This window comes from Bombina bombina, chromosome 2, assembly GCF_027579735.1.
Source record: "Bombina bombina isolate aBomBom1 chromosome 2, aBomBom1.pri, whole genome shotgun sequence".
NCBI classification, from domain to species: domain Eukaryota; kingdom Metazoa; phylum Chordata; class Amphibia; order Anura; family Bombinatoridae; genus Bombina; species Bombina bombina.
Genome location: NC_069500.1, coordinates 799,029,369 through 799,043,436, shown reverse-complemented (window position 1 = coordinate 799,043,436; position 14,068 = coordinate 799,029,369). Strand labels below are relative to the sequence as shown.

The 14,068-nt window shown below is 41.6% G+C and overlaps 1 protein-coding gene across 2 annotated transcripts in view; it reads left to right on the top strand.

Moving 5' to 3' along the window:
* ELAVL1 (ELAV like RNA binding protein 1) overlaps positions 1–14,068 on the top strand; it is a 47,619-nt gene that overhangs the window by 15,948 nt on the left and 17,603 nt on the right. Inside the window, exons 2-3 of one of the 2 annotated variants that reach the window (XM_053702985.1) lie at positions 10,256–10,437; positions 11,064–11,167. In XM_053702985.1, the coding sequence (XP_053558960.1) occupies positions 10,266–10,437; positions 11,064–11,167 (276 nt within the window). In that variant the 5' untranslated portion in view covers positions 10,256–10,265. Of the gene's footprint in view, positions 1–10,255; positions 10,444–11,063; positions 11,168–14,068 lie in introns of both variants that reach the window. The other variant, XM_053702984.1, reaches the window with a different exon arrangement.

Below are 14,068 nucleotides of genomic sequence, written 5' to 3'. Positions count from 1 at the left end.
ACCAGAGTTTTGCTATGATTTTAGCCGGAGTAGTTAAGGTCATATTGCTGTTCTCGGCCATCTGAGGAGTGAGGTAAACTTCAGATCAGAGGACAGCGGGCAGATGAATCTGCATAGAGGTATGTAGCAGTTTTTATTTTCTGACAATGGAATTGATGAGAAAATCCTGCCATACCGATATAATGTCATGTATGTATACTTTACACTTCAGTATTCTGGGGAATGGTACTTCACTAGAATTACACTGTGAGAAATACATAAAGCTGTTTAATAACTAGAGATTATGTTTAACGTTTTTGCTGGATTGTAAAATCGTTTTCATTTGCTGAGGTACTGTGTGAATAAATGTTTGGGCACTATGCATCAAATATTTCAGTCAGCAACTCATTGTATTCCCTGCATGATCCGGTTCATCTCTACAGAGCTCAGGGGTCTTCAAAACTTATTTTGAGGGAGGTAATTTCTCTCAGCAGAGCTGTGAGAATTATAGTTTGACTGAGATAAAAAAGCGTTTATTCTGTAATTTGTTTCCTGCTTTCAGAATTTGTTATCTTTGCTAATGGGATTACACCTTTGCTAAAGTTGTGTTGTTTACAAGGATTGAGGCTATAACTGTTTCAATTTATTAATTTTCCACTTGGCAGTTGCTTAATCTGTTTTTCTGACAGTTTCTGTTCTCCCTCACTGCTGTGTGTGAGGGGGAGGGGCCGTTTTTTGGCGCTTTTACTATGTAGGTTGGATAAATATTTTGCGGTACCGACGAGTACTGAGGTTTTTCCTATACCTAAGAGACTTACTGAAATTGTTACTAAGGAGTGGGATAGACCCGGTGTGCCGTTCTCACCCCCTCCGATATTTAGAAAAATGTTTCCAATAGACGCCACCACAAGGGACTTATGGCAAACGGTCCCTAAGGTGGAGGGAGCAGTTTCTACCTTAGCTAAGCGTACCACTATCCCGGTGGAGGATAGCTGTGCTTTTTCAGATCCAATGGATAAAAAGTTAGAGGGTTACCTTAAGAAAATGTTTGTTCAACAAGGTTTTATATTGCAACCCCTTGCATGCATTGCGCCGATCACGGCTGCAGCGGCATTCTGGATTGAGTCTCTGGAAGAGAACATTGGTTCAGCTACTCTGGACGACATTACGGACAGGCTTAGAGTCCTTAAACTAGCTAATTCATTCATTTCGGAGGCCGTAGTACATCTTACTAAACTTACGGCGAAGAATTCAGGATTCGCCATTCAGGCACGCAGGGCGCTGTGGCTAAAATCCTGGTCAGCTGATGTTACTTCTAAGTCTAAATTGCTTAATATACCTTTCAAAGGGCAGACCTTATTCGGGCCCGGGTTGAAAGAGATTATCGCTGACATTACAGGAGGTAAAGGCCATGCCCTGCCTCAGGACAAAGCCAAAGCCAAGACTAGACAGTCTAATTTTCGTTCCTTTCGTAATTTCAAAGCAGGAGCAGCATCAACTTCCTCTGCACCAAAACAGGAAGGAGCTGTTGCTCACTACAGACAAGGCTGGAAACCTAACCAGTCCTGGAACAAGGGCAAGCAGACTAGGAAACCTGCTGCTGCCCCTAAAACAGCATGAATTGAGGGCCCCCGATCCGGGATCGGATCTAGTGGGGGGCAGACTTTCTCTCTTTGCCCAGGCTTGGGCAAGAGATGTTCAGGATCCCTGGGCGCTAGAGATAATATCTCAGGGATACCTTCTGGACTTCAAATACTCTCCTCCGAGAGAGATTTCATCTGTCAAGATTGTCAACAATCCAGACAAAGAAAGAGGCGTTTCTACGCTGCGTACAAGAGCTCTTGTTAATGGGAGTAATCCATCCAGTTCCACGATCGGAACAGGGGTTTTACTCAAATCTGTTTGTGGTTCCCAAAAAAGAGGGAACTTTCAGACCAATCCTGGACTTAAAGATCCTAAACAAATTCCTAAGAGTTCCATCGTTCAAGATGGAGACTATTCGGACAATTTTACCTATGATCCAAGAGGGTCAATACATGACCACTGTAGATTTAAAAGATGCTTACCTTCACATACCGATTCACAAAGATCATTATCGGTACCTAAGGTTTGCCTTCCTAGACAGGCATTACCAGTTTGTGGCTCTTCCATTCGGATTGGCTACAGCTCCAAGAATCTTCACAAAGGTTCTGGGTGCTCTTCTGGCGGTACTAAGACCGCGGGGAATCTCGGTAGCTCCATACCTAGACGACATTCTGATACAAGCTTCAAGCTTTCAAACTGCCAAGTCTCATACAGAGTTAGTGCTGGCATTTCTAAGGTCACATGGATGGAAGGTGAACGAAAAGAAAAGTTCACTCGTTCCACTCACAAGAGTTCCCTTCCTGGGGACTCTTATAGATTCTGTAGAAATGAAGATTTACCTGACAGAGGACAGGCTAACAAGACTTCAAAGTGCTTGCCGCACCCTTCATTCCATTCAACACCCGTCAGTGGCTCAATGCATGGAGGTAATCGGCTTAATGGTAGCGGCAATGGACATAGTACCCTTTGCACGCTTACACCTCAGACCACTGCAACTGTGCATGCTAAGTCAGTGGAATGGGGATTACTCAGACTTATCCCCTTCTCTGAATCTGGATCAAGAGACAAGAAATTCTCTTCTATGGTGGCTTTCTCGGCCACATCTGTCCAGGGGGATGCCATTCAGCAGACCAGACTGGACAATTGTAACAACAGACGCCAGCCTTCTAGGTTGGGGTGCCGTCTGGAATTCTCTGAAGGCTCAGGGACAATGGAGTCAGGAGGAGAGTCTCCTGCCAATAAACATTCTGGAATTGAGAGCAGTTCTCAATGCCCTCCTGGCTTGGCCCCAGTTGACAACTCGGGGGTTCATCAGGTTTCAGTCGGACAACATCACGACTGTAGCTTACATCAACCATCAGGGAGGAACAAGAAGCTCCCTAGCTATGATGGAAGTATCAAAGATAATTTGCTGGGCAGAGTCTCACTCTTGCCACCTGTCAGCAATCCACATCCCGGGAGTGGAGAACTGGGAGGCGGATTTCTTAAGTCGTCAGACTTTTCATCCGGGGGAGTGGGAACTTCATCCGGAGGTCTTTGCCCAAATACTTCGACGTTGGGGCAAACCAGAGATAGATCTCATGGCGTCTCGACAGAACGCCAAGCTTCCTCGTTACGGGTCCAGATCCAGGGATCCAGGAGCAGTCCTGATAGATGCTCTGACAGCACCTTGGGACTTCAGGATGGCTTACGTGTTTCCACCCTTCCCGTTGCTTCCTCGATTGATTGCCAGAATCAAACAAGAGAGAGCATCAGTGATTCTAATAGCACCTGCGTGGCCACGCAGGACTTGGTATGCAGACCTGGTGGACATGTCATCCTGTCCACCTTGGTCTCTACCTCTGAAACAGGACCTTCTGATACAGGGTCCCTTCAAACATCAAAATCTAACTTCTCTGAAGCTGACTGCTTGGAAATTGAACGCTTGATTTTATCAAGACGTGGATTTTCTGAGTCAGTTATTGATACCTTAATACAGGCTAGGAAACCTGTTACCAGAAAGATTTACCATAAGATATGGCGTAAATACCTATATTGGTGTGAATCCAAAGGTTACTCTTGGAGTAAGGTTAGGATTCCTAGGATATTGTCTTTTCTACAAGAAGGTTTAGAAAAGGGTTTATCTGCTAGTTCATTAAAGGGACAGATCTCAGCTCTGTCCATTCTGTTACACAAACGTCTGTCAGAAGTTCCTGACGTCCAGGCCTTTTGTCAGGCTTTGGCCAGAATTAAGCCTATGTTTAAAACTGTTGCTCCACCATGGAGTTTAAACCTTGTTCTTAATGTTTTACAGGGCGTTCCGTTTGAACCCCTTCATTCCATTGATATAAAGTTGTTATCTTGGAAAGTTCTATTTTTAATGGCTATTTCCTCGGCTCGAAGAGTCTCTGAATTATCAGCCTTACATTGTGATTCTCCTTATTTGATTTTTCATTCGGATAAGGTAGTCCTGCGTACTAAACCTGGGTTCTTACCTAAGGTAGTTACTAACAGGAATATCAATCAAGAGATTGTTGTTCCTTCTTTATGCCCAAATCCTTCTTCAAAGAAGGAACGTCTACTGCACAACCTGGATGTAGTCCGTGCTCTAAAATTTTACTTACAGGCAACTAAGGAATTTCGACAAACGTCTTCTCTGTTTGTCATTTACTCTGGGCAGAGGAGAGGTCAAAAAGCTTCCGCTACCTCTCTTTCTTTTTGGCTTCGTAGCATAATTCGTTTAGCTTATGAGACTGCTGGACAGCAGCCTCCTGAAAGAATTACAGCTCATTCTACTAGAGCTGTGGCTTCCACTTGGGCCTTCAAGAATGAGGCCTCTGTTGAACAGATTTGCAAGGCTGCAACTTGGTCTTCGCTTCATACTTTTTCCAAATTTTACAAATTTGACACTTTTGCTTCATCGGAGGCTATTTTTGGGAGAAAGGTTCTTCAGGCAGTGGTTCCTTCTGTATAAAGAGCCTGCCTATCCCTCCCGTCATCCGTGTACTTTTGCTTTGGTATTGGTATCCCAGAAGTAATGATGACCCGTGGACTGATCACACTTAACAGAAGAAAACATAATTTATGCTTACCTGATAAATTCCTTTCTTCTGTAGTGTGATCAGTCCACGGCCCGCCCTGTTTTTAAGGCAGGTAAATATTTTTTAATTTATACTCCAGTCACCACTTCACCCTTGGCTTTTCCTTTCTCGTTGGTCCTTGGTCGAATGACTGGGAGTGACGTAGAGGGGAGGAGCTATATGCAGCTCTGCTGGGTGAATCCTCTTGCACTTCCTGTTGGGGAGGAGTAATATCCCAGAAGTAATGATGACCCGTGGACTGATCACACTACAGAAGAAAGGAATTTATCAGGTAAGCATAAATTATGTTTTTATTTTTTTAACTTTAAAGAGTCAGTGCCACTTGCTATATGTTGAGTTTTATTAGCAACTGATTACGTTTTTAATTCATTATTCTGTTTTATGTGAGTTCATGAACAGCAATGTTGACATACTAATTTCACAGAAATAAGAAATTAAGGTTAAATTTTAGTCACATGCAGTGCCCTGCGGTTCCTTGCAATTCCCATCTGGAATTGCTGCACAGGACATTACTTCTTTAATGTCATGGCAATGTTTATGAGCAGCAAGGTTGACATACTAATTTACTTGCTTCTGCACACAGAAATAAGAAATTACTTTTAAATTTTAAAGAGACAGTCACATGCAGTGCCCTGCAGTTCCTTGCAATTCCCATCTGGAATTGCTGCACAAGACGTTGCTGCTTTGTCATGGCAATGTCTATAAACAGCTATTTTGGCATGCTAATTTAGCTTGCTTCTGCACACAGAAATAAGAAGTCCATTAAAGTTTAAAGAGACAGTAACTCTTTTTGTGTGTCAATTTTTAATAATAAAAAAAATTCACTTTTTTCTGAAATTACTGCTTCAAAGGCGTTTGCTTTTTAGGGGTCGGTGGAAGCTCACATGCAATGCCCTGCGCTTCCTCACACTCCACCTGGAGTTGCTCCACATCCATGCATTATATGTTTTTACCACGTAGTAGACAACATTTCTAGAGGAATTATTTTCAATCATTTAGGGCGATTGATTCAGTAGTGGCTATTACGAATGGTGTAATCTGTTCTAGTGCGTCCAGTAAGTTATAAGAAATGGAAGAAACCACATTCCCTATATTTAATATGTTTCCCATAGCCGACTCAGGATGGAGTAGTTTCCAGCTTAGCTAACAGAACTACTATACCCTTAGAGGAGAGTTGAGTTTTTCAAGGGTCCTATGGACAAAAAATTAGAAAAGTGATGTACACCAGGGCTTCCAAGGCAACCAGCTGTGCATTTTGCTACCGTCACTAGGGCGACGGCCTATTGGTTTTAATGCGTTGTTTGATGCTACTAAGTCAGAGACTCCCCTGGATAAACTCCAGGATAGGATATAAGCTTTCAAATTGGATAATTCCTTTGTTTTCAAATTTTTCCCTTCAAGTTACCAAACTGGGAGCATAGATTTCATGTTTCTCTGTTCCAGCTCACAGAGCCTTATGGTTAGAACTTTGTTCTACGGATGTATGCCCTAAGTCTAAGCTTTTAGCTATTCCTTACAAGGGGAAGACCTTGTTGGAACCTGGCTTGACGGAAATAATTTCCTTTTGAAATTCAAAAACCAAATAAAACAAATAGCTTGCTGTTGAATTAAAGACAGCATGACGGACATGCCCCCGATCCGGGATCGGATCTTGTAGGGAGCAGACTTTCTGTCTTCGCTCAGGCTTGGGTTTGAGATGTTCAGAATCCCTGGGCAATAGAAAATAGTGTCCCAGGGATTCAAATTAGAGTTAGAGTCTTCCACCCAGAGGCAGGTTTCTGCTTTCAAGATTATCTGCAGATCAGACAAAAGGAGAGGTGTTGTTACACTGCGTAAGAGACATCTCAGTCCTGGGAATGATTGTTCCTGTTCCAATACAGGTACTGGGTCTTTTTTTTTTTTTTCTTTTTTTTTTTTATACCAATCGGTTTGTGGCTCCCAAAAAGAGGGAGGCTGCAGACCACTTTTTAGATGTCAAGAGTCTAAACAGATTTTCTTAGTGTACCATTCTTCCCTTGATCCAAGAGGGTCAATTTATGACAACAGTGGATTTAAAGGAAGCGTACCTTCATGTGCCATTCACAAGTTGGACAAACGCTTCCAGTTCGTGGCTCTTCTTTTCGGTCTTGCCACAGCTCTGATTTTTCGCGAAGGCTCTGGGAGCACTGTTGGCGGTGCTTCGGTTACGGGGCATTGCAGTGGCGTCCTATCTGGACGACATTCTAGTCCAGAGTCAGACACTATCCTTACATCTAACAAGATTTCACACGGACTTGGTGTTATCCTTCCCGTGGTCTTACGGGTGGTAGGGAAAATTTGGAAAAGAGTTCCTTAGTCCCATGCACAAAAGTAATTTTCTTGGGAACCATAATAGATTCCATATAAATGAAGATTTTTCTGACGGAATGTCAGGAAATCAGAGATTATCGATACTTGTTTAGTCATTCAGTCCACTCCTCGGCCTTCAGTGGCTCAGTGCATGGAGTTAATTGGTCTGATGGTGACGGCAATGGACATCATCCCATTTGCTCGGTTCCATCTCAGATCTCTGCAGTTAAGCACGCTCAGGCAATGGATCGGAGATTATACAGATTTGTCTCCTCTAATACTACTGGAGCAGGAGACGAGGGATTCTCTTCAATGGTGGTTGTCCCTGGATCATCTCTCCCAGGGAACCTGCTTTCGCAGACCATCTTGGGTGTTTGTGACAACAGACGCCAGCCTTCTAGGGTGGGGAGCAGTCTGGGGCTCCCTAAGGGCTCAGGGGGTTTGGACTCAGCCAGAGTCTCTTCTTCCTATAAACATTCTGGAGCTTAGTGATTCACCATGTTCTTCTGACCTGGCCTGAGTTAGCCTCTGTCCAGTTTATCAGGTTTCAGTCACTCAAAATGACGTTGGTGGCTTACATCAATCATCAGGGAGGAACGAGGAGTTCCTTTAGCGATGACAGAGGTATCCAAAATTATTCAGTGGGCGGAGGCCCATTCTTGCTGCCTGTTGGCGAGCTACATCCCAGGGGTGGAACATTTGGGAGGCGGATTTCCTGAGCAAGCAGTCCTTTCATCCAGGGGAGTGGGAACTCCTCTGGAAGTGTTCTCCAGCTTTTTCCTCAGTTTGCTTTTCTTCCTTGGGCCATTGCTCGAATCAAGCAGGAGAGGGCTTCGGTGATGCTCATAGCACCAACTTCGCCTTGTAGGATTTAGTATACAGATCTGGTGGACATGTCACCTCTGCCACCTTGGAGACTTCCGTTGAGGAAGGTCCTTCTAATTCAAGGGCCCCTCCTTAATACAAATCTTTTTTATCTGAAACTGACTGCTTGGAGATTGAACACATTATCTAAGCAGGGATTTTATGACTCGGTCATTGTGACCATGATTCAGGCTCGAAAGCCTGTTATTAGTCAAATTTATCATAAGATATGGCCTAAATATCTCTATTGGTGTGAATCCATGGACTAGATAAGATTCATAGAATTTTGTCTTTTCTCCAAGAGGGTTTGGAAGAAGGTTTAACGTCATGTTCCCTAACGGGTATAAACTCTGTGTTTCTCTATTTTGTTACACAAACGTCTGGTAGATGTCCCAGATGTACAATCATTTTGCCAGACCTGTTTTCATAACGGTTACTCCTCCATGGAGTCTGAATTTAGTTTTCAGAGTTCTTCAAGGGACTCCGTTTGAGCCTATTCTTTCCTTTAGATATTGAGTTGTTATCTTGGAAAGTTTTATTTCTTGTTGATATTTCTTCTGCTCAGTGTCAGAGCTCTCTGCATTTCAGTATGAGTCTCCTTATCTTATTTCCATTCAGATAAGGTAGTTTTACGTACTAACTTAGGATTTCTTCCTAAGGTTGTTTCTGACCGGAACATTAATCAGGAGATTGTTGTTCCTTCCTTGTGTCCTAATCCTTCTTTTGCACAATTTGGATGTGGTCCATACTTTAAAGTTTTACCTGCAGGCGACTAAGCACTTTCGTCAGTCTTCTTCTTTGTTTGTGGTTTTCTCAGGAAAACGCAAGGGACAGAAAGCTATGGTTACTTCTTTTTGTCTGAAGCGCATCATACGTTTTGCATATGAGACTGCTGGATAGCAGCCTCCTGAAAGAGTTATGGCTCATTTCACGAGGGCTGTTGCTTCCTCATGGGCATTCAAAAATGAAGCTTCTGTGGAACAGATTTGCAAGGCTGCAACTTGTTCCTCTCTTCACGCTTTTTCGAAGTTTTACAAATTTGACCTTTTTGCCTCGGCTGAGGCTGTTTTTGGGAGAGAGGTTCTTAAAGTAGTGGTGCCTTCCGTTTAGGTTCCCTGTCTTGTCCCTCCTGTATCATCTGTGTACTCTAGCTTGGGTATTGAATCCCATTAGTAATTAAGATGATCCATGGACTCATAGTGTCGAAAAGGAAATTTATGCTTACCTGATAAATGTATTTCTTTTTTGACACGTGTCCACGGCCTGCCTGTTCTTATAGACAGGTTAAGGGTTATTGTAAACTTCAGACACCTCTGCACCTTGGCTTTTCCTTTCTCTTCCTAACTTCGGTCGAATGACTGGAGTGGGAGGGAGGGGAGGAGCTATTTAACAGCTCTGCTTTGTTGCTCTTTGCCTCCTCCTGCTGACCAGGAGGTGAATATCCAATTAGTAAATAAGATCCGTGGACTCATCGTGTCAAAAAAGAAATACATTTATCAAGTAAGCATACATTTTCTTTTTCCTGCAATTCCATTCTTGAATTGTGAGCTTTTTATTTCCTTTTAGAAATGGAAGGGCAGAACACTCTAGTGACCTCTTTATAACTGTCCCCAGTTTTTCCACAGCAGAGAAGTCATCCTAAGTTACAACATGGCAACTCCCATTGTTTTAGAGACACTAAAACTTTACACTTATATTGTCAATATTTAAACAGCTAATAAAACTTTAAAAAATATATCTACGTGTTTATTTTCAGACTAATCTTTTCTTTGAATGCATCATTCTATCTAGCATTTATTTATTGTTTCATGTTCCCTATAAGTGTTTTTAATCCTCCTTGTGTGTAGTTTAAAGGGACAATCAACACCAAAATTGTTTTTGTTTAAAAAGATAGATAATGCCTTTGCTACCCATTCCCCAACTCTGCACAACCAATATTTTTATATTAATATACTTTATAGCTTTTAAACCTCTAAATGTCTGCCTGTTTCTAAGCCACTACAGACAGCCTCTTATCACATGCTTTTTACTAGCTTTTCACAAGAGACTGCTTATCTATGTGGGCATTATAGATAACATTGTGCTCTTTTCTGTGGAGTTGTTGTGGATGACACTGCACTAATTGTCTAAAATGCAAGTCCATATATAATAAATTGCCATGTGATCAGCGGGCTGTCAAAAGACCCTTAGATACAAGGTAATCACAGAGGTTAAAAGTATATTAATATAACCATATTGGTTGTGCAAAAAATCCAACTTTGTAGTGCTATTAAATGTGTGTATGTTTACATTGTGTGCATGACTACCACATTCTGAAAAGTATATGCATATTACTTTTTTCCATATAGCTTTTATTTAGTTTTTGACTATTTTTTTATTATACTATAAACATAATATAACCTTATTTTTCTCAATTGTAGGTAATCTAAAATGTCTAACGGTTATGAAGATCACATGGATGAAGTGTGCAGAGATGACATGGGTAGAACAAACTTGATTGTAAACTACCTTCCTCAGAACATGACACAGGATGAATTGCGCAGCTTATTCAGCAGCATCGGTGAAGTGGAGTCTGCAAAACTTATCCGGGATAAAGTTGCAGGTGAATGTGGGTATACTGTATTCTTAAATGGACAGTAAAGTAATAATTTAAAATTGCATGCTCTTTCTGTTTCCAATAAAATTTCTTTATCAAAATTTGTTTTGTTCTCTAGGTATCCTTTTAAGAGTAAACCTTTGTAGGCTGATAGGAGTTGAGAAGCATGCACGTGTCTTAGACATTCTTTGGCGGCCATGTGTAACATTGTTCTACGCATTTTTACAAACTTGTCTAAAGACATGTGCACGCTTCTGCACACACCTAGGCTTACTCGTATCAAAATTGATATTTGTAGTCAATTGGTTTAAACAAGTTGCAACAGACACCAGTGGCTGAAGTAATGGAGACCAACTACCGGTTATGCCTAAATGATAACATAATCATTTTTATATCTCTAATAACTTAGTAAAAATGTTGATTCAGTATGTGGTGCATGGGTAAAGAGAGAAGTGACATAGAAAAGAAAAAAAAGCAGGTGATTGCTTTGAAAAAGGGTCATGAGCACTAGATAGATTCCCCCTGATTCCTTTTGATAGTGATTGTAATATTTTTGGTGTCTTGATCACTTGTGTTATGCTGAACTGTGCCTTGCATGCCTAAAATAAGGCTTCTTTTTTCCACAATTACAGGTCACAGTTTAGGATATGGCTTTGTGAATTATTTAAATGCAAAAGATGCTGAAAGAGCAATAAATACACTTAATGGACTGAGACTCCAATCAAAGACTATAAAGGTAAAATTATTTGTGAACAAATTATAGGTTTTGCTTGGGAAAGAAATACATTTATTTTTTATTTTACTCTCCGAATAACGATGTGTGTTGTGATATTTGTTATTCTTTTTAAAAGTTGGAAAGGTTACACTAGACACAGACCTATTTCAATGTGCCTCTAAGTGGCCATAATTTGCCTTGCACTGCGTTCCTGATGTCAAACAAAAATGCATCCTCAAGGTTTGGAAAAAACAGGGAGCTGCATCTCCCTAGAATGTTTCTTTTGGCTCTAGCATTTTGAAGTATACCAGGTGTTTTCAAACCTGTCCTCAGGCTTCCTTAACAGGCCAGACTTTCAGGGTATCCGAACTGAAGCACAGGTGAAATAATAATCTGCTGTTCTCACCCAAGGTAATTCTGAAAATATGGCCTCTTAGGGAGGCCTGAGGACAGGTTTGAAAACCCCTGCTTTCTTCTGTTAAGTGTGATCAGTCCACGGGTCATCATTACTTCTGGGATATTACTCCTCCCCAACAGGAAGTGCAAGAGGATTCACCCAGCAGAGCTGCATATAGCTCCTCCCCTCTACGTCACTCCCAGTCATTCTCTTGCACCCAACGACTAGATAGGATGTGTGAGAGGACTATGGTGATTATACTTAGTTTTATATCTTCAATCAAAAGTTTGTTATTTTAAAATAGCACCGGAGTGTGTTATTACCTCTCTGGCAGAGTTTGAAGAAGAATCTACCAGAGTTTTGCTATGATTTTAGCCGGAGTAGTTAAGATCATATTGCTGTTCTCGGCCATCTGAGGAGTGAGGTAAACTTCAGATCAGGGGACAGCGGGCAGATGAATCTGCATAGAGGTATGTAGCAGTTTTTATTTTCTGACAATGGAATTGATGAGAAAATCCTGCCATACCAATATAATGTCATGTATGTATACTTTACACTTCAGTATTCTGGGGAATGGTACTTCACTAGAATTACACTGTAAGAAATTCATAAAGCTGTTTAATAACTAGAGATTATGTTTAACGTTTTTGCTGGAATGTAAAATCGTTTTCATTTGCTGAGGTACTGTGTGAATAAATGTTTGGGCACTATTTTTCCACTTGGCAGTTGCTTAATCTGTTTTTCTGACAGTTTCTGTTCTCCCTCACTGCTGTGTTGTGAGGGGGAGGGGCCGTTTTTTGGCGCTTTTACTATGCATCAAATATTTCAGTCAGCAACTCATTGTATTCCCTGCATGATCCGGTTCATCTCTACAGAGCTCAGGGGTCTTCAAAACTTATTTTGAGGGAGGTAATTTCTCTCAGCAGAGCTGTGAGAATTATAGTTTGACTGAGATAAAAAACGTTTATTCTGTAATTTGTTTCCTGCTTTCAGAATTTGTTATCTTTGCTAATGGGATTAAACCTTTGCTAAAGTTGTGTTGTTTACAAGGATTGAGGCTATAACTGTTTCAATTTATTAATTTTCAACTGTCATAGATCTTCTGTGCTTCTTAAAGGCACAGTACGTTTTAATATTATTCTAATTGAATTGTATTTCCAAGTTGCAAGTTTATTTGCTAGTGTGTTAAACATGTCTGATTCAGAGGATGATACCTGTGTCATTTGTTGCAATGCCAAAGTGGAGCCCAATAGAAATTTATGTACTAACTGTATTGATGCTACTTTAAATAAAAGTCAATCTGTACAAATTGAACAAATTTCACCAAACGAGGGGAGAGTTATGCCGACTAACTCGCCCCACGTGTCAGTACCTACATCTCCCGCTCAGAGGGAGGTGTGTGATATTGTAGCGCCGAGTACATCTGGGCGGCCATTACAAATCACATTACAGGATATGGCTACTGTTATGACTGAGGTTTTGGCTAAATTACCAGAACTAAGAGGTAAGCGTGATCACTCTGGGGTGAGAACAGAGTGCGCTGATAATATTAGGGCCATGTCAGACACTGCGTCACAGGTGGCAGAACATGAGGACGGAGAACTTCATTCTGTGGGTGACGGTTCTGATCCAAACAGACTGGATTCAGATATTTCAAATTTTAAATTTAAACTGGAAAACCTCCGTGTATTACTAGGGGAGGTGTTAGCGGCTCTGAATGATTGTAACACAGTTGCAATACCAGAGAAAATGTGTAGGTTGGATAAATATTTTGCGGTACCGACGAGTACTGAGGTTTTTCCTATACCTAAGAGACTTACTGAAATTGTTACTAAGGAGTGGGATAGACCCGGTGTGCCGTTCTCACCCCCTCCGATATTTAGAAAAATGTTTCCAATAGACGCCACCACAAGGGACTTATGGCAAACGGTCCCTAAGGTGGAGGGAGCAGTTTCTACTTTAGCTAAGCGTACCACTATCCCGGTGGAGGATAGCTGTGCTTTTTCAGATCCAATGGATAAAAAATTAGAGGGTTACCTTAAGAAAATGTTTGTTCAACAAGGTTTTATATTGCAACCCCTTGCATGCATTGCGCCGATCACGGCTGCAGCGGCATTCTGGATTGAGTCTCTGGAAGAGAACATTGGTTCAGCTACTCTGGACGACGTTACGGACAGGCTTAGAGTCCTTAAACTAGCTAATTCATTCATTTCGGAGGCCGTAGTACATCTTACTAAACTTACGGCGAAGAATTCAGGATTCGCCATTCAGGCACGCAGGGCGCTGTGGCTAAAATCCTGGTCAGCTGATGTTACTTCTAAGTCTAAATTGCTTAATATACCTTTCAAAGGGCAGACCTTATTCGGGCCCGGGTTGAAAGAGATTATCGCTGACATTACAGGAGGTAAAGGCCATGCCCTGCCTCAGGACAAAGCCAAAGCCAAGACTAGACAGTCTAATTTTCGTTCCTTTCGTAATTTCAAAGCAGGAGCAGCATCAACTTCCTCTGCACCAAAACAGGAAGG